This window comes from Catharus ustulatus, chromosome 8 (genome assembly GCF_009819885.2).
Source record: "Catharus ustulatus isolate bCatUst1 chromosome 8, bCatUst1.pri.v2, whole genome shotgun sequence".
Lineage (NCBI taxonomy): Eukaryota > Metazoa > Chordata > Aves > Passeriformes > Turdidae > Catharus > Catharus ustulatus.
In genome coordinates this window covers 33,701,281-33,721,952 of record NC_046228.1, presented here as the reverse complement: position 1 = coordinate 33,721,952, position 20,672 = coordinate 33,701,281, and the positions used below count along the sequence as shown (strand labels likewise).

Here is a 20,672-nt window from a genome sequence, read left to right as displayed (position 1 = left end):
GGGCTGCTGCTTCTTTCTCCTGGGCAGGCGGACTCCGAGGCGCAGCTGTCCTGTCCCCGCATGCGGCAGCTCCCAGGCGGTGTCAGCGCCTGTCCCGGCACGGAGCTGGGCTGCAGCGGCTGCAGAGCCCGAGGGGCCGGGGCTGCGGGCACCGGAGAGCTCCCGCAGGCTGCGCTTGTGTCCGCAGGTGCTGCCGCAGCGTCCGGGCAGCGGGGACAGCGCGGGACTGAGCTGGCAGCGCCTTCCTGAGCCTCGGTGTCGCGCAGGGCCGGGACCAGCCGGGACCTGTCATCGTGTCCCTTCCAATGGGCCATCCCCGTGGGCGTAAAGCTGTTATCAATACCCATCTCCCAAAGGCTTTTTCAGAACTCAGTATGTGTCGGGAGCAAGGGGTTGATTGTTTCGAGCAGACAGATTCTGGCTGTGAGGTGGAGAAGAGTGAATTCTGCTCCATTCATCCGCGTCTGAAGGAGCTCCTGCATATCCTGGAGGGACCAGCAGCCGGGCTACCAGGGGAACAAAAAACCACTTGTCGTAAGCAGGGGGACACCACTTGTGAGCGTGCAGTGAGGAAAAGCTGTAGGGAATGTAGTCGGCACTGCTTATAGGAGAGGGAGGGATCCCCAGGGCACATCAGCAACCGACCATGGACACAGGAGCATCCTCAGAAGATTGCCGGGTGAGTGCAGGGCCACGGCTGTGGCCTCTAGGGAGGGGACAGTGTCAGCTGGCAAGGACAGGGCTGGCAGGTGTGTGGCTGTTTCCCGATGTGTGCAAGAGGCCTCGTGCTCCGCTCGGCCCCATCCGTGGCTGGAAGCGGCAGCCGCAGCTGCCCCCAAGGCTGTGCAGCTCTCCTGCTGCAGCCTGTCCCCAGCGCGGTGTCCCTGGCTGTCCCCACAGCTGTGTCCCTGCCTGTGTCCAGGCTCTTGGCTCGCTGGCTGCCAGCTGAGGGAGGAGCAAACAGGCTGAGAGCTCCCTCCTGTGCTCCCCGGCCATTGGGGGATGTGAGGGCCAGATCTGTTTTTTCCTGAAGTCTGCTTTCACTCTGCTATCCTTCATGTGACCTTAGCAAAAGACACACAAAGCACTGGAATTTTTCTTACCTAGACAGAGGAAATTCTTTCTTTTTCCATCCCTTACTCATGTCCACCCTACTCACAGTTTCCCCTCCTCTTCCTACCAGTAGAAGTTGTATCTGAACTGCCTCACTCACTTCCTGCCTGCGATTTCTCCAGCAGTGCTTGGTGGTTTGGAGATAAACCTAATCACAGCATTTATTGTGTGTGGTCTGCTTGGATGTGAAAAGGAAGGGAGAATTTCTTTGATTCATGCCTGTGAAGTGCATGAAATAGGGAGAAATGTAAGGATCTGCAAAGTACCTGGAACTGTTGCACATGGTATAAGATCACTTCCAGCAATCTGTTGATGTGCCAGAAAGGTAAGAGCTACTTAAAATTCATTAATATCATACACCCTGCCTACAAATCCTTTAACTGACCTTTTAAATCCTTGTTACAAAAGACCTGAGCACTTTTCCTCATCATGGGTGGAGAAAACAACATGGATCCTGTGGCCAGGACATTCAAGTACTAACTCCTCTAGAATCTTCCACTAGGAGAAGTTCTTGCTAGAGTACAGTAATTTCATGACCATAACGCGCACCGGACTATAAGGTGTACCCCCCGGGAGCCGGCACATTTCGCAACTTTGTAGATCAGATAAGGCGCACTGGAGTATAAGGCGCACCTTTTTTTTTGCTGCAAAGATCCGTGCCCACACAACAAAGTAACGAATTAGTAACGGAGTCCTGCGATCGTGGAGTTTACTGGTAGGTGCTCAAATTGGAAACATTTTAACAGATTGGTGTAACCTTTAAACGCAGTTCCAAGCACACTCCCTGTGTGCGGGGCCCGGCACTCCCACCCGTCCCCGGCACCGGCTGCCGAGGCGGGGCTCGGGGTGGTGGTGGTTCGGAGCGTCTTGGGGCCATGGCCGTGGCGGGGACCAACCACGCTGTCTACGGGGCTGGAGCGGCGGCAGCTGGCGCTGCTTACAGGGCTGGTGGCACTGTTTATGGGGCCGAGGTGGCAGCGGTGGCTGGCACCACTTTCAGGGCCACTGCGGTGCCGCTTACAGGGCTGGCGGCGCTGTTTACGGGGCCGCAGCGGCGGACACAGCCGGTGCTGTTTACGGGGCCAGTTGCACTATTCAAGGGGCCAAGGCGACGGACGCGGCCGGTGCTGCTTACGGGGCCAGCGGTGCTGTTTTCGACGCTTCCCCGCAACGCTTTCTCTCCGCTTTTCAGTGCTTTCTCGCAGCGATTTCCTGCAGCGCTTTCTCGCCACTTCTCGGCACTTTCTTGCGGTGCTTTCCCGCGGTGCTTTCTCGCCGCTTTTCGACGCTTTCCAGGAGTGCTTTCTCGGTGCTTTCCCGTGGCGCTTTCTTGCTGCTTTTTGGCACTTTCCCGTGGCGCTTTCTCGCCGCTTTTTGGAACTTTCCTGCGGCGCTTTCTCGCCGTTTCTCGGTGCTCCCAGTCCCTGGGGCCGCCCCCTACCTCCCTGCCCGCGCTGCTCCTGGTGCCTGTGGCCGCCTGGGGCCGCGCCCTGCCTTCCTGCCCACGCTGCTCCCTGTGCCTGGGGCTGCCCACAGCTGCCCCCCCATTGCTACTCGGTGCTCCCGCGGCGCCGCCTCCCCTCGCAGCTCTCACTTCCGTGGTGGCAAATGTCGCAACTTTGTAGATCATATAAGGTGCACCGGACTATAAGGCGCACTTCCGGGTTTGGGGAAAAATTTTAGTCAAAAGGGTGCACCTTATAGTCGTGAAATTACTGTAATCTATCTCCTTTGCTCAAGGAACTGGCTGACGATTTCTCTGAAAGATCAAATAAAAAAAATAAATCACTACAAAATTACCTGAGGCTTTGCCAACTCATATCATCTTGACTTTTGGATTTTTGAGTTTCCAGACTGTGCTGTTTGGGATCTGGCAATCTTAGTATTTACCAAGGGCAAATAAATGTAAAGAGCCATGACAAATGGGCTTTGGAGCCATCAGCTGGGAATTGCAAGGACTGACTCTGTCTTCTTTTGGCCAATAGTCTGTGCAGTACTCTGGTACTTCCCCCAGATTCATTTCCCTTTTTGATGTGCTTGCACAGAAAGAAGAATGAAGAATCTGAATGAAGAACTGAATGCAGATCACATGATCCCATTGAATGCATTTCCTTTACTTGATTGTTTTTCTTGTAACTCTGTTGAAGTGAGCCCAGGTGATGAAATCCTGACACTACTACAGACACCATCCCTTGATTTGAAGGAATTTGGGAGAAAAGCAGCTTTTCTTCCTCCAGAGCATGGTGAGCTGACTGGGGGGAATTATTCCTATTATCATTCTACAGACGATTATTTGTGGGAATGTTGACAGCTGTGAAGAGAAAGCCAATCATTAGCCATGAAGCCAACCTTCATTAAGACCAGATGCTGGATTGGCTCTCCCTTTTTAGAGTAAGCCTTTCTTCTTCCCCTTAGTGGCCAAAGCATTCTCAGTGACTAGAATGGCATCTCCTGGTTTGAAGCTGTAGAATGTTGCACTCTGCTGCAGCCCTGTGGTTGATTCTGTGATGTAGAGGATCAGAGTTTGAAGGTGTTCTGCTGAGCAGGGGCCTGAAGCAAACCCATGGCAGTGAAGATGCACTTGCTTGAAATCAGCTTGGTACCACTCTGACACTGGTGCAGGTTGAAGTGCTGCAAGCTGAGCTGCTCCCTGTCCCTCAGTTTGGTTTTGTGGCCTTCAAAATTCTTCTCAGTCATTCCAGAAATTCCTGCACTCACTGTTGCTTTTCTAATCCATAGAGGCTTCTAAATTCTGAGGACTTCTAAGCTCCATTGTCCCCAACTTCAATCCTGGCTTGAGAGAAATCAACATGGCTTGTGCCTCTGTCAGGCTTATGCAAGCAGAAAAGCTATTAAAGCTATATTTTTATATTTCTGATGAATCCCATGTTACCTTTGATGTGGATTCCTTTACAAAAGCCCTGGACAGAATTTTAGGTGAGATTGCTTCTTTATTGGAGACAAATCCTGGCACTGATTTCTTTGCTGTTGTACTGACACAAAATAATACCCAGGAGCAGACTCGGAGGAGCTGGATTCTGATGATCTGGATGAAGAGGAGGAGTTTGATTTCTCAGATGGGGATGATGAAGACCTGGATGCTGGAAATCCAAGGCAGGAGCAGAAGGTGTCTCCTGAGGAGCTCGTGGGCAGTCTCAAGTGGTACATGAATGAGATGGACCGAGAGCTGGCACAGACCAAGGCTGGGAAAAGTTTCACCTCCCAAAAGAGAGGGGTGAGTGTGCCTTGAGCTCTGATTTGTAGCAGTAATTTCCAGAGAGGAAATGTGCTGAAAGTGGCCATTCTGAGTAAAGTGCTCAGAACCTTCCCACGTGCAAGCAAAGTGTGCTGTAGTTGCACCCTAATATGTTTTTTTTCAAGATAAAGCTTTCCTAAGCTTTGAATTTGCGCATCTTTTCCAAGACTTAGTTTAATTTCCCTGTTTTCAGTAGTAGGGCAAGCAGCTGCAGCTTGACTTTTGAGTTCCTGTAGTAGTTTGCTCCAATGGGAAGCTGAGCCAGGACTCAGCAACATTTTCTGGCCTTCTCTTGGAACTTCATCTGGGTAATGGACAGTGATGATTTTTAGCTGGCATGAGCATTTGGTGGCTGAATTCCTGTCTGTCAAGACTCTGGAAAGTAAACTGTTGGCTGCAGAATTGTTGTTTCTTTTCTCTCATGGCTTCCCCTTTCCCCCCATAAATCTGCTCATGCAATTTGACAAACCTTTCTCCTTGTGCTCACTGCAGGCAGGTTGTGTTGAAGCAGCCACATCTGAGAGTGCTGGCCCTGGTTCTGGAGCTGAGGATGCTGAGCTGGCACCCGTGGATGTGGACATGAACCTGGTGGCAAACCTGCTGGAGTCCTCCAGTGCCCAGGCTGGCCTGGCAGGACCCAGCTGGAACATTTTACAGAGCATGGGGGTGACTTTACCTGAGAACACAGATCTCACTGGCTCCAGCAGCCGAGCAGTGCAGTGAGAGACTTTGGACAGGACGGGGCTGGTGGGGAAATGACAGACAGCACAGACAGATGAGCAGGATGTGGAAGAAGAGGCCAAAGGTTTTAATTTTGAGTGTTCTGTTCATTATGTGTCATTTCAGCAAAGTGAATTGACTTGTAAAAGCTTCTGTTTGGACACTGTCTTGGATAGAAAGGAGAATTTCCCAGTGCTAACACATTTTCAGAAAAATGAAAAATGATGTTGTGACTCAAATGAAACTCTTATTACAAAAAACTCTCTCCCATTTGTCCAATCAGTGATCCAATTTGTGTCATTTCAAAAATGTCCTTTTATGCATTGCTGTCCTGGTTTGGAGGCAGGACAGGCAGGAGCTCCTCCTGAAGTGGAGAGTGAAGATCCCTTCTCTCCAATTTATTATAATTTGGAAATTAAGGAGGTCTCAGGCAAAGATATGGGTTTAGGAATAACAGTTCTTTACTAATGTAACTACAAGACAAAACAAAACAACATCAGCTATGAAAAATCAGTGACAAAACAGAACAAATTACTCAGTCCCAGTCCCTTTTCCAGTTGCAGACACTCTCTTCCTCCGCATGGTCCCGGTGGAGACCAGGGCAGGCCCCTCGCAGCTGCGGCAGCAGCAGGCGAGAGAAGGGAGGTGGAGGCAGCAGGGCCGTGTCCCAGGTGGGAGAAGGGTGAAGGAAAAACTCCCCACTCACCGTTTGGGTCCCGGTTCTCAGCGCTGTTCTCAGAGGCAGGAGGCTGTAGCAGAGCAGGGTGCGGGGCAGATCCAGCTATAGAGAACCTCGCTCCTCTGTGTTCAGACAGCGTGTGTGTGAAGGAAAAAGAAACCAAAGAGTTTTCCCTAGCACACCTCTCAGGTGTGTGACTGGAACCCTGTGTCCATCTGGTTTTCCCAAGGGCTCAGACTGGGCAGGGCCTGCTCAGTTAGTGGAACCTCGGGTGTTCACTCATCATGTGGTTTTAAGCAGGCCATTGCACCATTCGACTTTCCCAGCTGATGCTGCATGGTAGGGGATGTGGCACACCCACTCAGTGCTGTGTGTTTTAGCCCAGGGGTTTATAGGACTGTTCTTGAAATGAGTCCTGTTGTGTGACTCGATTCTCTCAGGGGTGCCATGCCTCCAAAGGACCTGTTTCTCAAGGCCCAGGATGGTGTTCCGAGCAGTGGTATGAGGCACAGGGTAGGTCTCCAACCATCCGGTGGTGGCTTCCACCATGGTCAGTACATAGCGCTTGCCTTGGCGGGTCTGAGGCAGTGTGATGTAGTCAATCTGCCAGGCCTCCCCGTACTTGTACTTGGACTAACACCCACCATACCAGAGAGGCTTCACTCGCTTGGCCTGTTTGATGGCAGCACACGTATCACAGTCATGGATAACCTGAGAGATACTGTCCATGGTTAGATCCACCCCTCAGTCTCGTGCCCACTTATACGTGGCATCTCTGCCCTGATGACCTGAGGCATCATGGGCGCATCGAGCCAGGAACAATTCTCCCTTGTGTTACCAATCCAAGTCTATTTTTGACACCTCTGTCTTTGAGGCCTGATCTACCTGCTCGTTGTGTCGGTGTTCCTCGTTAGCCCGACTCTTGGGGACATGGGCATCCACGTGACGAACTTTCACAGGTAGCTTCTCTACCTGGGTGGCAATGTCTTTCCACTCGTCGGCAGCCCAGACTGGTTTTCCCCTACTTTGCCAGTTTGCCTTTTTCCACCTTTCGAGCCAACCCCACAGAGCATTGGCTACCATCCACGAACCAGTATAAAGGTAGAGCTTTGGCCACTTCTCTCTTTCAGCAATGTCCAGGGCCAGCTGAACAGTTTTGAGTTCAGCAAGTTAACTTGATCCACCTTCTCCTTCGGTAGCTTGTGCAACCTGTCGTGTGGGGCGCCATATGGCTGCTTTCCACTTCCGGTTCATCCCCACGGTGTGGCAGGAGCCGTCGGTGAAAAGAGCATAGCGTGTTTCATCTGCTGGCAGTTGGTTATACAGTAGGGCTTCCTCAGCCTGGGTTACTTGTTCCTGCTCCTCTCCTCCTCAGTGAGACCAAAATTTTTTCCTTCTAGCCAATTATCTCCAAAATCCCAGGGCAATTCGGGTTTCCGATGCGGGCGCGTTGCGTGATGAGGGCAATCCACTTGCTCCATGTGGCGTCGCTGGCGTGGTGGGTAGAGGGAACCTTTCCTTTGAACATCCACCCCAGCACTGGTAGTCAGGGTGCCAGGAGGGGTTGTCCTTCCGTCCCAATCACCTCTGAGGCAGCTTGGACTCCTTCATAGGCAGCCAAGATCTCCTTCTCTGTGGGAGTGTAGTTGGCTTCAGACCCTCTGTAGCTCCGGCTCCAGAATCCCAGAGGTCGACCTCGAGTCTCCCCAGGCACCTTCTGCCAAAAGCTCCAGGACAAACCATGGCTCCCAGCTGCAGAATAAAGCACATTCTTTACCTCTGGTCCCATCCTGACTGGGCCAAGGGCTACTGCATGAGCGATCTCCTGCTTGATCTGGGCAAAGTCTTGCTGTTGCTCAGCACCCCAGTGGAAATCGTTCTTCTTACGGGTGACCAGGTAGAGAGGGCTCACAGTCTGACTGTACTCAGGAATGTGCATTCTCCACAAGCCTATGGCACCTAGGAAAGCTTGTGTTTCCTTCTTGCTGGTTGGTGGAGACATTGCAGTGATCTTATTGATGACCTCAGTGGGGATCTGGCGCCGTCCATCTTGCCACTTTACTCCCAGGAACTGGATCTCTCGCGCAGGTCCTTCGACTTTGCTCTTTTTAATGGCAAAGCCGGCTCCCAGCAGAATCTGGATGATCTTCTTTCTCAAATACCTCCCCTGCTGTGTTCCACCACACAATGATGTCATCGATGTATTGAAGGTGCTCTGGAGCCTCACCCTTTTCCAGTGCAGTCTGGATCAGTCCATGACAGATGGTGGGGCTGTGTTTCCACCCCTGGGGCAGGCGATTCCAGGTGTACTGCACGCCCCTCCAGGTGAAAGCAAACTGAGGCCTGCACTCTGCTGCCAGGGGAATGGAGAAAGATGCGTTGGCAATGTCAATGGTGGCACACCACCTTGCTGCCTTGGACTCCAACTCGTACTGGAGTTCCAGCATGTCCGGCATGGCTGCGCTCAGCATGGAGTCACTTCGTTCAACGCACGATAGTCCACAGTCAATCTCCATTCTCCATCAGACTTGCGCACGGGCCAGATGGGGCTGTTGAAGGGTGAGTGGGTTTTGCTGACCACCCCTTGGCTCTCCAGCTTACGGATCATCTTGTGGATGGGGATCACGGCATCTCGATTCGTCCGGTACTGCCGGCGGTGCACTGTTGAGGTGGCAATTGGCACTTGTTGCTCTTCCGCCTTCAGGAGTCCCACTGCAGATGGGTTTTCTGACAGTCCAGGCAAGGTGTTCAACTGCTTAATACCCTCTACTGCTACAGCAGCTATTCCGAAAGTCCACCTGAATCCCTTTGGGTCTTTGTAATAGCCGCTCCAGAGGAAGTCTATGCCTAGAATAGATGGAGCCTCTGGGCCAGTTACAACTGGCTGTTTCTGTCACTTCTCCCAGTCAGACTCACCTCAGCTTCCAGCAGCGTCAATTCCTGAGATCCCCCCGTCACCCCAGCAATGGAAACAGGCTCTGCCCCCACATGTCCTGATGGTATCAGGCTACACTGTGCACCAGTATCAGCTATGGCCTCGAATTTTTGTGGCTCTGATGAGCCAGGTCATTGGACCCACACTGTCCAAAAGACCCAGTTTTCCTGTGCCTCTCCCTGGCTAGAGGCAGGGCTCCTCTAGCCCTGGATATCATTTCTTTCCTGGCCATACACTGTTCCTGCAGGCAGTTCGATGGTGAGGTGCCACAACCCCCAGAAAGCATCTCCAGTAGGAAAGAGTCACTTAGGTGGCACAGGCTCAGTCATGGAGAAGAAAACACATGGTCAGGATAACTCTGGCAATGAATGAAGGAGAGGTGAGAAGTTCTTTGTATAGGGCTCCACAGGCCAGGTTTATTCCAAGCAGAAGCCGAAATTGGAATCAATGGAGGGTCAAGGTTTAAATATAGACAACAAATGGGGGTGGAGCAGAGGATCCGGACCAGTGGGTTGAGGGCTCAGAGGTGGTGTGAAGGTGGGGCAAAGGGTGACAGCCAGTAGGGTAAAAGGAGATGAGACAATGCAGAAAAATGGGGCCAATTGGTAAATGGGGAAGGCGGAACATTCTAGGGAATATACATAAGGGGAAAAGGGGTGGTGGGCAAAGTGGTCACCAGGGAAACAGAACTGGGGTGCATAAACATAAACCTGCAAAGATCTGTGGGGAGGAAGTCATTCCTCTCCATGCCCTCAGTGTCCCTCGCACAAATAAGGGAAGAGAGAAACTAAGGTTTTTCTCCAGGACATAAAAACTTCTGTTGGGCAGGCTCCAGGGCACCCACAGATCCTTTGCAACAGACAAACAGACAGACAGACAGACACAGGGACCATTGCTCACACTCAGGTGCCTGACTGCGAGCCCCGGGCTGGGCACCTCCGACCGCGGGTCGCAGCTGTGCTGAAGGAGCCTCCGAGCTCCGGGTGCCACCGCACGGCCGGGCTGCAGGTGCTGCCGGCGTTACTGTGGGACAGGTTTCACCCCCTGGCACCAGCTGCCTCCTCTCACTCGAGGCACCTGCCCGTGAAGCCGGACCCGCCGTGGGACCGGGTAATGGTGGGATAGGAGTGAATTATGGCAGGGATGGTTGGGCTGGGCTGGGCCTGGCCAGGTGACAGCAAAACCGCTCTGTCCCTCTGCTCCTCACCCTGGGCAGGCAACAGAACACATCAGGAAAGGCTCGAGGTGTCGGGATTTTTGTGAGTTTAAATCTTCAAAAGAGCTCAGTAGTTGTTAGCTGCTATAAAGTTGTTTATTGTAAAGGCACAGCAGTCTCACAAAGCAAAGTGCCCCAACTGTTCAAGTCCGTGCTAAAAGCTTTCAGCACAGAGTCCCAAACAGAAGTAAAGCCCCCATGAGAAGCAGAAGCAGTTCTGCAGTGCAAGGCCCCGGGAGGGCTGAAGGTGCAGCCGCAGCTCCTGTCTGCTTCTGGGTGATAATGACAGCGGTGTGGAGAATGACGAGAGAGGGAGTCTCTCCCCAATGCACACATTCTTATTTACAAATTACCCAGTGAGCTAAAAACACAAATCTGAATCATTTCTTCTGCACTTCTTAGAATTCCAGTTTTTTAATACAAAAGTCTACCTATAACCTGCACACAGAGCCTTTCTTTTCTACCTGAAAAATGTAAGCAATATTCTTAGTATATTTTTATTATGTCTAAAATTGTATTTTCTGAGCTCTCACTGAGACTTGTTTTTGACACTTATTTTTGTTTTCGAACTCTCACTAAAACTTGTTTTTCATACTAAATTCAAAGGCTTTTACATCTTAAGGCATTTAAAACATATCCTCACTTACTTAAATTAACTTAATTACTTAAAACTTAAACTTACAAGTCTATTTCATTTTTGACTGGTTGAATATACTTTAATCCATCCAAACGGATTAATTCAACACCTGCACATGAATCTGTCTTCGAAGAATTCAGGGTGGTAACTGTTTTACAGACTCTAACACAGAGGGATGTGGGTTACAGTCACATCGTGTCACTGCTTCCACCTCAGGGAGACAAATCCTTGTCCTGCACCAGCCTGGATTTCCTCCCACAGCAGAGCAGTCAGATCATTCGCAACTGACAGACAGAGAGAGATACAGACAGGCCATTCTTGACACTCAGGTGGGATTCCTCCTCAGCACATGTCAGCTTTTCATCTTCCTCATCTAAGGACAGTCCAAAAATCTCGCCACATTTAGGTCACTTGGTGAAGATTTCTAGGAGCCCAGGGCCATTTGGATTTCCCATTCCAGCTTGCTGTGCAATGACGGCAATCCCCTCACTCCAGCTAGCATGGCTGGCAGGATGGATTGCAGAGACTTTTCCTTTGAACAGTCAGTCCAGCGCTGGCACTGGGGATGAACAGGCACTGAGGTGACCCTGAGAGCAAGTGCAAGGCACAGGGTGCAGCTGAGAAAGGACAGCCCTGTGCTGGGCTCACAGGTGAAGCTGGGACTGCCCAGCGTGGAGAAGCTCCTTTCTCCAGCCCCTGTTACAAGGGAGCTCGGGCCTTGCTGCACAGATACGGCTGCGGATTCGAGCAGGGCACACTCCTGAATTTATGGTCAGCCAGGTACACACACTCGGAATTGCCAAGGACAGGAACCCTGCAAGGAGGAGCAGAGACAGCGCTGGTTCCCAGGGGAACACGTTGTGCCCCTGTCCCCCCATGCCCTGCCCGGCTCCCCGGCACTCACGAGGAGCTGAAGCTGCTGCCGTCCCCCCACTGCAGGTGCTCGCCCCATCTGCGCAGCCCGACCCAGTAATCGACGTTCCCGCGGAGGAGGAAGAACAAATCCTGCCAAGGAGAGAGCAGTGGGAGCTGCCCCGGCCCCTCGGGGGGACACGGCCCCGGGGCTCCTTCCCTGCAAGGCCCCGGCACACGGCTGCAGCCCTAGCCCCAGCAGCACCGAGCCCGGCCCAGGAGCACCCCCAGGCTCCCCTCAGCCACCCCACAGCGCCCGCAGCCCCTCACTCACCATTTCCTCATCCTTCAGAACGGCCAAGGAGGCCCCGAGCTCGGAGCACCGCTCCTGACCCTGCTCCCAGGTGCCCTGATCCCTGGAGAAGTAGTAGCAGAATCCATTGTATCCAACCCAGCCATGGGGACAGCCCAGAGACAAGAGCGGAGTCGCAGGTGGAACTGGAACCTGTGGTGCTGCAGGGGAAGAGGAGAAGGTCTGAGGATTGCCCTGTGCAGGGAGCAGGGACCCCGCTGTGCCCCGAGGGGCTGGGCCCGGGCTGCTGCCCCTCCCTTACCTGACTGCACAGCCAAGGCCACCGCCAGCGCCAGCAGCAGCGACAGGAGCAGGATCAGCACCAAGATGTGCACGGGATGGCAGCTGAACCCCTTGCCTGGAGCAGGAAAGAGCTGCTGGCTGCCAGAAGCACAGGCGGCCCTCGGAGCTGCTCCCCCAGTGCCCGGGGAGCACAGGAGGGAGCTCTCAGCCTGTTTGCTCCTCCCTCAGCTGGCAGCCAGCGAGCCAAGAGCCTGGACACAGGCAGGGACACAGCTGTGGGGACAGCCAGGGACACCGCGCTGGGGACAGGCTGCAGCAGGAGAGCTGCACAGCCTTGGGGGCAGCTGCGGCTGCCGCTTCCAGCCACGGATGGGGCCGAGCGGAGCACGAGGCCTCTTGCACACATCGGGAAACAGCCACACACCTGCCAGCCCTGTCCTTGCCAGCTGACACTGTCCCCTCCCTAGAGGCCACAGGTGTGGCCCTGCACTCACCCGGCAATCTTCTGAGGATGCTCCTGTGTCCATGGCCGGGTGCTGATGTGCCCTGGGGACCCAGGGGCTCCCTCAAACTGCCTTCACTGCTGCAGATTCCATTGTCCGCATCTTCACTCACTGCACGCTCACGGGTGGTTTCTTGTGCCTCCGGAAAGTGTGTCTGCTTGGCTGCTGGTCCCTTCTCCTGTAGATATCGAAGCTTATTCTCAAGTTTATGAATAGAGCATAATTCACTCTTCTCAAGGTCACAGCCGGCATCTCTCTGTTTGGAACAATCAGCCATTTGGTCCCGACACATGAGGAGTGTTGGTGAAGCCTTTGGGAGACCGGCCTCGGACACAGCTTCACGCCCACGGAGATGGCCCATTGGAAGGGACATGATGACAGGTCCCAGCTGGTCCCGGTCCTGCGGGACACCGAGGCTCAGGAAGGCGCTGCCGGCTCAGTCCCGCGCTGTCCCCGCTGCCCGGACGCTGCGGCAGCACCTGCGGACACAAGCGCAGCCTGCGGGAGCTCTCCGGTGCCCGCAGCCCCGGCCCCTCGGGCTCTGCAGCCGCTGCAGCCCAGCTCCGTGCTGGGACAGGCGCTGACACCGCCTGGGAGCTGCCGCATGCGGGGACAGGACAGCTGCGCCTCGGAGTCCGCCTGCCCAGGAGAAAGAAGCAGCAGCCCCGGGCTGCTCAGCATTGTCCCCCGCATTCCCTGCCCCGCCGCCTCGGAGCCCGGCGACACCGAGCGCTGCCACAGCCGCTTTGGGTCCCTGCCTGGCAACGGGAAGCGGCTCCTCGCCCAGAAGGCAGCGCCGAGAAGGCTCCGGAGCCCGGAGCAGGCAGGATGCGGCGCTTTGTGCCTCCACTCGGTGCCTGCAGTGCTTTGGGCTCTGAGGCGCGTTCAAGTTGATCCCGTGGCAGCCCTGAGCCGGGCAGGGACACCTCCCGCCTGAGCAGCGGCGCCGAGCCCGGGGCGCCACGGGCGGCAACTGTGGCGGGCACGGAGCAGCCACCTCCGGGCTACCGAGAGCAGCCGGGATGAGCCAGCGCTGCTGCGGCACCGGCTCGTCCCCAGGGATCCGCGGCGAGGAGGAGACCGCGGGCAGCCGCTCCCTCCCTCCGCCATCTCAGGCCAGGGGCACACGGGGGACCCCGGCCCAAGGAACTCGCCAGAACCGCCCCGTTCCCCTCAGCGCGGCCCCTCCGGCCGCAGCGAGCCCCGGGCTGGGGCACAGCCGAGCGCGGCTCCTACCTGGGCTGGAGCCGCTCCCAGCTCCGGGCTCGCCGCCCGACAGCGCGGCTTTGTTCGCTGAAAGACAAACCGATTGTGATCATTGCCGCCGCTCTTTAGAGGCGACGTGCAGCTTTATCCCTTTTATAACCAGCCAGCCTGCGCGACGGTCGGAGCTCATTGGTCGACCGTTAGAACCAAACCATCCGGGTTAGCGGCTCATTTCAGAAATCACTTGCTTTCTCGGAAAATGTACGGCATTTCGCCAGGAGGGCGCCTCCAGTGGAGGGAAAGGCGAACAATCAGCAGAACGTAGCCGCGCGTCCAGCGATGTTCGGATTCTGCCGGTCTTTGACCCTTAAGATCAGTAAAATTGAGCACTTTGCCTCATTTCAAACCCATAGACCAGCACCAAAAATGCATTTTCCTTCGATTCAAACATTAAAGTAATGGAAAATGCTGATTTCCCGCCAAGTGAGACACCAAAAATCATGAGTGTTTTCCTTAATTTGAGAACCTTCAAATCGTAGGTGAAGGAGGAGTCCTCCCCAGTTCAAGCACAATTAACTGAAAGAAGTTTTTCTCCTTCATATGAAATCTCTGTTCTTCTTGTAACCCCCATTCGTTTTCTTTTTGGCAATGGGTTCAACGGAGAGTGATGGGCAGTTCCCTCCCAGTTCCCTCCCAGTATCCCTCTGCCTGCCAAGCACCGGCACGGATGGGGAGAGCACTGCCAAGGAACTGGGAGCACTGCACCTTCCCAGTGCTCCTCATCCCCCTCCCAGTGCTCCTTCTTCTCCACTGCCGCTGCTTCCACTCGCCCTCCCAGTTCCCTCCTAGCATTCCCTGTGCTCCCAGTTCCCTCCCAGTGTTCCCAGCATCTCTTCCAGCGCTCCCAACGATGCCAAAGCCCTGCAGGACACTGTGGGAAATAGAAAAGGTACAGAACTCTCAGAAAGCTGTGTGAAAGCAAATTTCAAGACGGAGAAATGCAAGAATGCTGAAGGTGCAAGGACAAGAAACAACAGGGCTGTGAGCTGCGTAGAGATCGGTCTGAGAAAAATATGTTAAACAAGAGAGTAGAAATATTTAACCTTAGTAATGAAGGTTTTTCCACTGTTTGAAGCTATTACAGGCAAGCATTGTTCAAAGCAAGATGTACATATGGCTTTATTAATTGGTCTGAGCAAACACTTGTCAGCTTTTAATATTATGGTATGGGCTAGAAAGTTGTTAAAAGACTTGGTCACAAAGAGAACTTGGTCTGCTGTGCAGGCAGCTGGAGCTGTTCCATCTCCCTTGCTTGGTTCTGTAAAATGAGGCTGATGATTGTGATGGAATAAAGCTCCGAGACAGCTGCTCCAGCATTCCCCTCCTGTTGTTTGTGTACACAGATATAGGTAAATATAAGGTAAGAGAAAAAATATCCCAGAAAAACCCCACAGTGATGGTGCCCCGTGTGGTGCCCTGTTTGCTTTTATGGAACAACTGCTGGAATCCCCAGATAGTTAAAAGGGACATCTGTGGAATAATCCTTTTGGATTAGAAATGGATCCTATTCTCGTCTCCTCCTGCCTACTGGACACCCCAGGATGGAGCCGAGGAAGAAAACTTGTGGAGAATCAGGGAGAGCTCTGGGGAAAAGAAATCACGGGACAAGATTCGTCTGTTTATCACTGGCTAAAGACAATTATTACTGCTGAACCTCATATTAATATTCAGGATGATGAATTGAAAGACCTTTTAACGTGGGTCAATACGAACTATTCAGGCACAGACCTTAACTCTGTCTTCACATTCTCTTTTTGGGATGCTGTCCACTGGAACGTTTATAATCCATTCACTTTTGAACGGGATCAGAGCGTGGTTAAAATTATTGCTGCTTGTCCAATGATCATAAACATTTTTCAACAGACGACCCCACCCGTGCTTTGCCCTGGAGCCTAAAACGAATCCCCAAAACTCTCCCCATCCCAGAATGATTGCCTAATTCAAACTGAGCACCCCGCTCCTTTTCTCCCTCAGCACAGCGTCTCTCCCTCTGCCTTACATCCTCACAATATTTCAGCCTATATTCCGCCTCCCCCACGCTCTGTGCCGGGTCTCCCTCCCCTCAGCCCTCTGTCTGTACCCCAGGTGGACACTTCGGGACCCCCTGGGAGCCCTCTGCTCTCCCCGTGTCAGCTCTGGCCTCCCCCGCCTCTCAAATCCTTCCTCAGCCCGTTCCAAACTCCTTTGTTCCCCCGGCTCAGAATGCTTTCGCCGGCTCTGCCCCCGCTCCTCGGCCCCGGCCGGTCGCCTGGAACCCTCGGTGTGTGCTTCCCCGAGGAACTCCATGGGCACACATCCCTCCGCGCCCTTTGTGGCCTCTTTTCCCTGCAGCATCCGAGCGGCTGCGAGCGAGAGTTTCCATCGCTGCCCCCGCGGCCCCGATGCGAGCCCCGCTGCCGCTGCACTCTTCCTGCCTTGTCCCCTCGCATCCCAGCGCAGCTCCAGCCCCTTTCCCAGCCCATCCATGCCTCGGCTGCCCGCGGCGAGCGTCATTGCCGGTGCCCCGTCTCTCGCCCTTGGCACAGTGTGCCCGCTGCAGCCTGCGCCGTGCCCCGAGAGCTCCGCTCGTTCTCGCAGCGCTCGGTGCCCGGCCCGGCTCCAGCAGAGCCTTTCCCGGCGGGCTCGCTCCCGGCCGTGGCTGCCCCAGCCCCGCCCGCCCCAACCCCAGCGCAGCTCCCGTCCCCGGCCATCGGCTCGGCCCCGCTCGCCCCGGCGGCTCCGCTGCCCCCGCCCGCGGCTCCGCTGCCGCTGCCGCTCGTGGCACACGCTGCTGCTTCCGTGCTGCCCGCTGCCATCGTGCCAGCCCCGCAGCGATCCCCAGCCCTGGCTGCTCCCACAGCCCCTGCCCTCCGCAGCTGCTCCCGAGGCCGCGCCCGTGCAGCCTCTGCCCCGCCGTGCTCCTGTCCTTGGCAGGCTCCAGCTCCCGTCTGCTGCCAGCGCCTCGGCATCCAGCACAGCTTGCGTTCCCCCGCCTCCCGGGGACCCTCCGCTTCCTGCCCTGCTCCTGCTGCTCCTGCTGCTGCTTCTGCTGCTTCTTCTCGGAGAGAGGGGGAAGGAACAGCAGTACCACATGTGCCAGCCAGTGCCAAACCTGGGACACAGCCTGGGATCGTTGTTCAAACAGTAGAGCCGGGAGAGAGAGCAAATGGAAATGCTGCCTTGCCTAAAACTGATTCTAAAAGCCAAAGTGACAATACTGCATTACGTTTACCTAATTGGTCAGAATCAGACGGAATCTTGAGCCAGATCAAGGTTTTGATTCCTCGAACGAGCAATTTCTTGCTGTCCTTGTGAGATGTGGTAGAAATTATCATAATGCACAGTACGAGTCCCTCTCTCATCATGACATCAAAGAACTCAGACAAGCTATAATGGGGAATGACCTGGCTTCTCCTTATTTTGAGAACACGACTGAAAGTATTTTTAATTCCTATGATGTAACTCCTGAAGACTGTCATAATGTGGCTTCCCTAATTTGAACTAATTCTCAATATATCTTGTAGGACTTAAGTGGGATTTGAAACGAAGGAGAAAAATCTTCTTTTCCGTAACTGGGTTTGAATTAGGGAAAACCCCCTTCACCTACGATTTGAATGGTGTCAGTTGAAGGAAAACACGCCCTTTTAATTATTTTTGGTGTCTCACTAGGCGGGAAATCACTGTTTTCAAATAATCTTATGTTTAAATGATAGGCGAATACCTTTACGGCGCTGTTCTATGGGTTTGAATTGGGCTCGGTTTTACTGCTCTGAAGGGTTAAAAGTGGCACAGTCCGAGCCCCGCCGGTCCTGCGCCTGGTCCTGCGCGGAATTATGAAAATCTCCCAAACCCGCGCTGGGCGCTTTTCCTTGGCGGTTCTGTTCGAACTGCAGCGACACCGCCTCGCCCCGAAATTGTTTGTTCGCCGTAACGGCACCATCGACCCCGTCTTCTCCCGCAGGGCCGGAGCTTCTCTGTCCCGGTGCCTTCGGGCAGGGGCGGCCCCCGGAGCTCGGAGCGGCTCCAGCCCAGGTAGGAGCCGCGCTCGGCTGTGCCCCAGCCCGGGGCTCGCTGCGGCCGGAGGGGCCGCGCTGAGGGGAACGGGGCGGTTCTGGCGAGTTCCTTGGGCCGGGGTCCCCCGTGTGCCCCTGGGCTGAGATGGCGGAGGGAGGGAGCGGCTGCCCGCGGTCTCCTCCTTGCCGCGGATCCCTGGGGACGAGCCGGTGCCGCAGCAGCGCTGGCTCATCCCGGCTGCTCTCGGTAGCCCGGAGGTGGCTGCTCCGTGCCCGCCACAGTTTCCGGGCTCGGTGCCGCTGCTCAGGCGGGAGGTGTCCCTGCCCGGCTCCCGGAGAGCTCCCGCAGGCTGCGCTTTGTCTCCGCAGGTGCTGCCGCAGTGTCCGGACAGCGGGGACCGAATCACGATTTGAAAGAGTTAAGATTATAGCGAAGGGTTAGAAGCAATTCATATTAATCGGGGTAGGTTAGATAAACAAACCATAGGTTAATGATGGTTAGGTGTTAAAGTAGCGATAACAGAGGTATTGTTTGCCATTAAGAGATTGTTTCAGTTTTGTTTATAGAAAGGAGTTAATGAACTGTTATAAGAACAGAGTGAAACCAGTAGAACGCTGGCTAACACCTGGACTTTATACCAATCAATCACGAAGCTGGGGATATTCCGGATTGTGCCAGAGGGTCACGGTGACCTGACGAAGACTTTGCTTACTTCATCTTTCAAGACCACTGACCCAATTCGAGACCACCGACCCAATTCCAGAGAAGAATTGCACACCCGTGATGGACTGTTTGCCTCATTTTAGCGCAGAGCGGGGATGGGAGGGGCTGGGGTTATGCTGTAAGACTTGGGGAAATAAACAGAGATTGTAGTTTGTGTGTCTGAGTGACGGAGAGCCGTGCGTTTCGGAGCTGCCGTGTAGTTTTGAAGTAACTCTGTCATCTTCTGTCAGAAGTTGGTGGTTGGGGTTTTTGGGGGGAAGAGGAGCTGAGACTTTTTGAAGAAAATGAGTACAGACAGAGGACAGGACCGGTTTAGCAGAGAAGAGTAAAAGCGTTTCATAAGTTGTGATTCTCGATGCGGAGGTTGTGTTTGTAAATCATAAGGGTAACTTCTGTCTGAGAATCCAACCAGAGGGAAAGAGGGAGTTCCCAAACCTCTGCCTTCGTTTATTGCAAACAAGTTTGCTATTCGTTTCGGTTTTTGCAAGCACGGAAAGTGTCAGGCATTTTTCATTGTTTTGGGGAGCTAATTTTGGTGAATTTTTCTTTTTCTTTTTCTTTATTTTTATTTTTTTTGTTTTATTCCCCCCTTTTCTGGAAAATGTAAAGCCAATTTTTTACTTACTACGAGGATACTGTACTCAGCTAATTGTTCTAAAAGTTGTTTTTCAGTTCTTTTCTATGCACTTTTGACAATGACGTTAAAATTATTTAACATTTTAACATTATTTAACATTTTAACATTTTTTACTTTTAAACATAATAAAACTTATACTAAGCTTATAACGTAGCTTATACTAAGTACTATTAATATTACAATTATAGGGTGTAGGAGTGTGTTTAAAATTGTAGTTGTGGTTGGTGACTATAGAGTGACTCTCTTGTGATAACTTGTGGTTTGTTTTAGTTTTTGTCGGACTGTGCATACTTTCTGTCTTGTGATAGACAGTAACTGGAGTTTTTGTCTATTTTTTTATATTAAAAGGATTTTAGTCGGATTTTGATGTTTGGTTAATTGCCTTACTATTGTAAGGTTTATTTTTATTTGTAAGGTGTAGGTAATAATTTGTGATACATTGTGTAATTAAATCTTCATAGTTCATGGGATACAATGGATGTAAAATACCAGATGTCTCATCTAACATTTTTAGCAAACTGATAAATACAAAAATTAGAGTGAATCTTAGACAAAGTTACATAATTGCTATTCTCTATTTTTAGGAAAGCACAAGCGGTTTTTAGGCATACACAGCCTTGGCATAGCTTTTTGACTAATGTTTGGATGAATTTTAACATAACAGCCATATTTAGTGTCTAGACATATATTTTGGACATTGATTGTATTATTTTTGCACATACATTTTTGCTGCTTTTGGGTAATATCAGATTTTAGGTTTATATTTTGACATGAATTGTGGCATTACAGATAGTAAGAACAAAGGCAGTGATCACATTGTTAATGGGATCATAGGTGAAATTCACTGTGGTCTACCATGACTGGAACTTTTTTAAAAAATTTTGTGGCATTATTTTTAACTTCTTGTCGAATTTAATTTTAATTGAGAAAGTTCCTTTCTTTTTTTCTCTCCTGATTAAAGTAATTATTGATGTTACCTATAACTGTGCCTGCATACAGCTGAGAGCTAAGGATACATTATCTTGAGCTACATGGAGTGCATTTATTATTAATTTGTGCTCTTGTATTTTGCTTTTTCCTATTTGGTGACATCTGAAATTTGCTATTGCTTTGTTCTTGACACGAATAGGGATGACTGTGGGGGTTGTTTTAGTTATGAAATTATTAGTTGCCATGGCTAGTTTATTAATTAATATTTTTGAATTTGTTCTATTTAAAACTCTTGGTCTTGTTTTTAATTTTTTAGTAAGATTTTTTCTACTTTTGAAGTGTGCTTGCTGTTGTAGCTCTGTTGTTTGTCCTCTAAAGGATGTGTTGAGGAAAGAAGTGCAGACTGGCTGAACTTCTGAGATCTTAATTTGCATTAGCAATTCCACACGTTTGAGAGATCACTTGGGGTTAAACAACAATTGTTGTTGGCTCGTATTTCTAATTACATCTGGATCGATTTCATAGATGTCAGGTTTTAGCTTGGGTGGTGTGGTGTGGGTTTGAGAGCTCAGAGTCAATTTACTTGTTGTTGTAGGAATGGCATTTATTTTACATTT

General features: G+C 52.3%; 3 protein-coding genes across 3 annotated transcripts in view; 2 read left to right on the top strand and 1 right to left on the bottom strand.

Moving 5' to 3' along the window:
* Positions 1-1,988: 1,988 nt before the first annotated feature.
* Positions 1,989-5,122, top strand: LOC116999765 (protein ecdysoneless homolog). The gene is made up of 4 exons (XM_033066740.1): positions 1,989-2,364; positions 3,958-4,050; positions 4,128-4,348; positions 4,862-5,122. The coding sequence occupies exons 1-4, from the start codon at positions 1,989-1,991 to the stop codon at positions 5,090-5,092; spliced, it is 921 nt and encodes a 306-aa protein (XP_032922631.1). The 3' UTR covers positions 5,093-5,122.
* Positions 5,123-10,694: 5,572 nt separating this feature from the next.
* LOC116999271 (early activation antigen CD69-like) overlaps positions 10,695-20,672 on the bottom strand; it is a 33,778-nt gene continuing 23,800 nt past the window's right edge. The window contains exons 2-6 of the mRNA XM_033065769.2: positions 12,498-12,906; positions 12,023-12,118; positions 11,743-11,921; positions 11,461-11,561; positions 10,695-11,370 (exon numbers count right to left, since the gene is read on the bottom strand). Of these exons, the coding sequence (XP_032921660.1) occupies positions 11,256-11,370; positions 11,461-11,561; positions 11,743-11,921; positions 12,023-12,118; positions 12,498-12,879 (873 nt within the window). The 5' untranslated portion in view covers positions 12,880-12,906 and the 3' untranslated portion in view covers positions 10,695-11,255. The remainder of the gene's footprint in view (positions 11,371-11,460; positions 11,562-11,742; positions 11,922-12,022; positions 12,119-12,497; positions 12,907-20,672) is intronic.
* LOC116999270 (early activation antigen CD69-like) overlaps positions 17,709-20,672 on the top strand; it is a 33,355-nt gene continuing 30,391 nt past the window's right edge. Inside the window, exon 1 of the mRNA XM_033065767.1 lies at positions 17,709-17,783. The gene's annotated coding sequence lies outside the window, so the exon portion shown is untranslated. The remainder of the gene's footprint in view (positions 17,784-20,672) is intronic.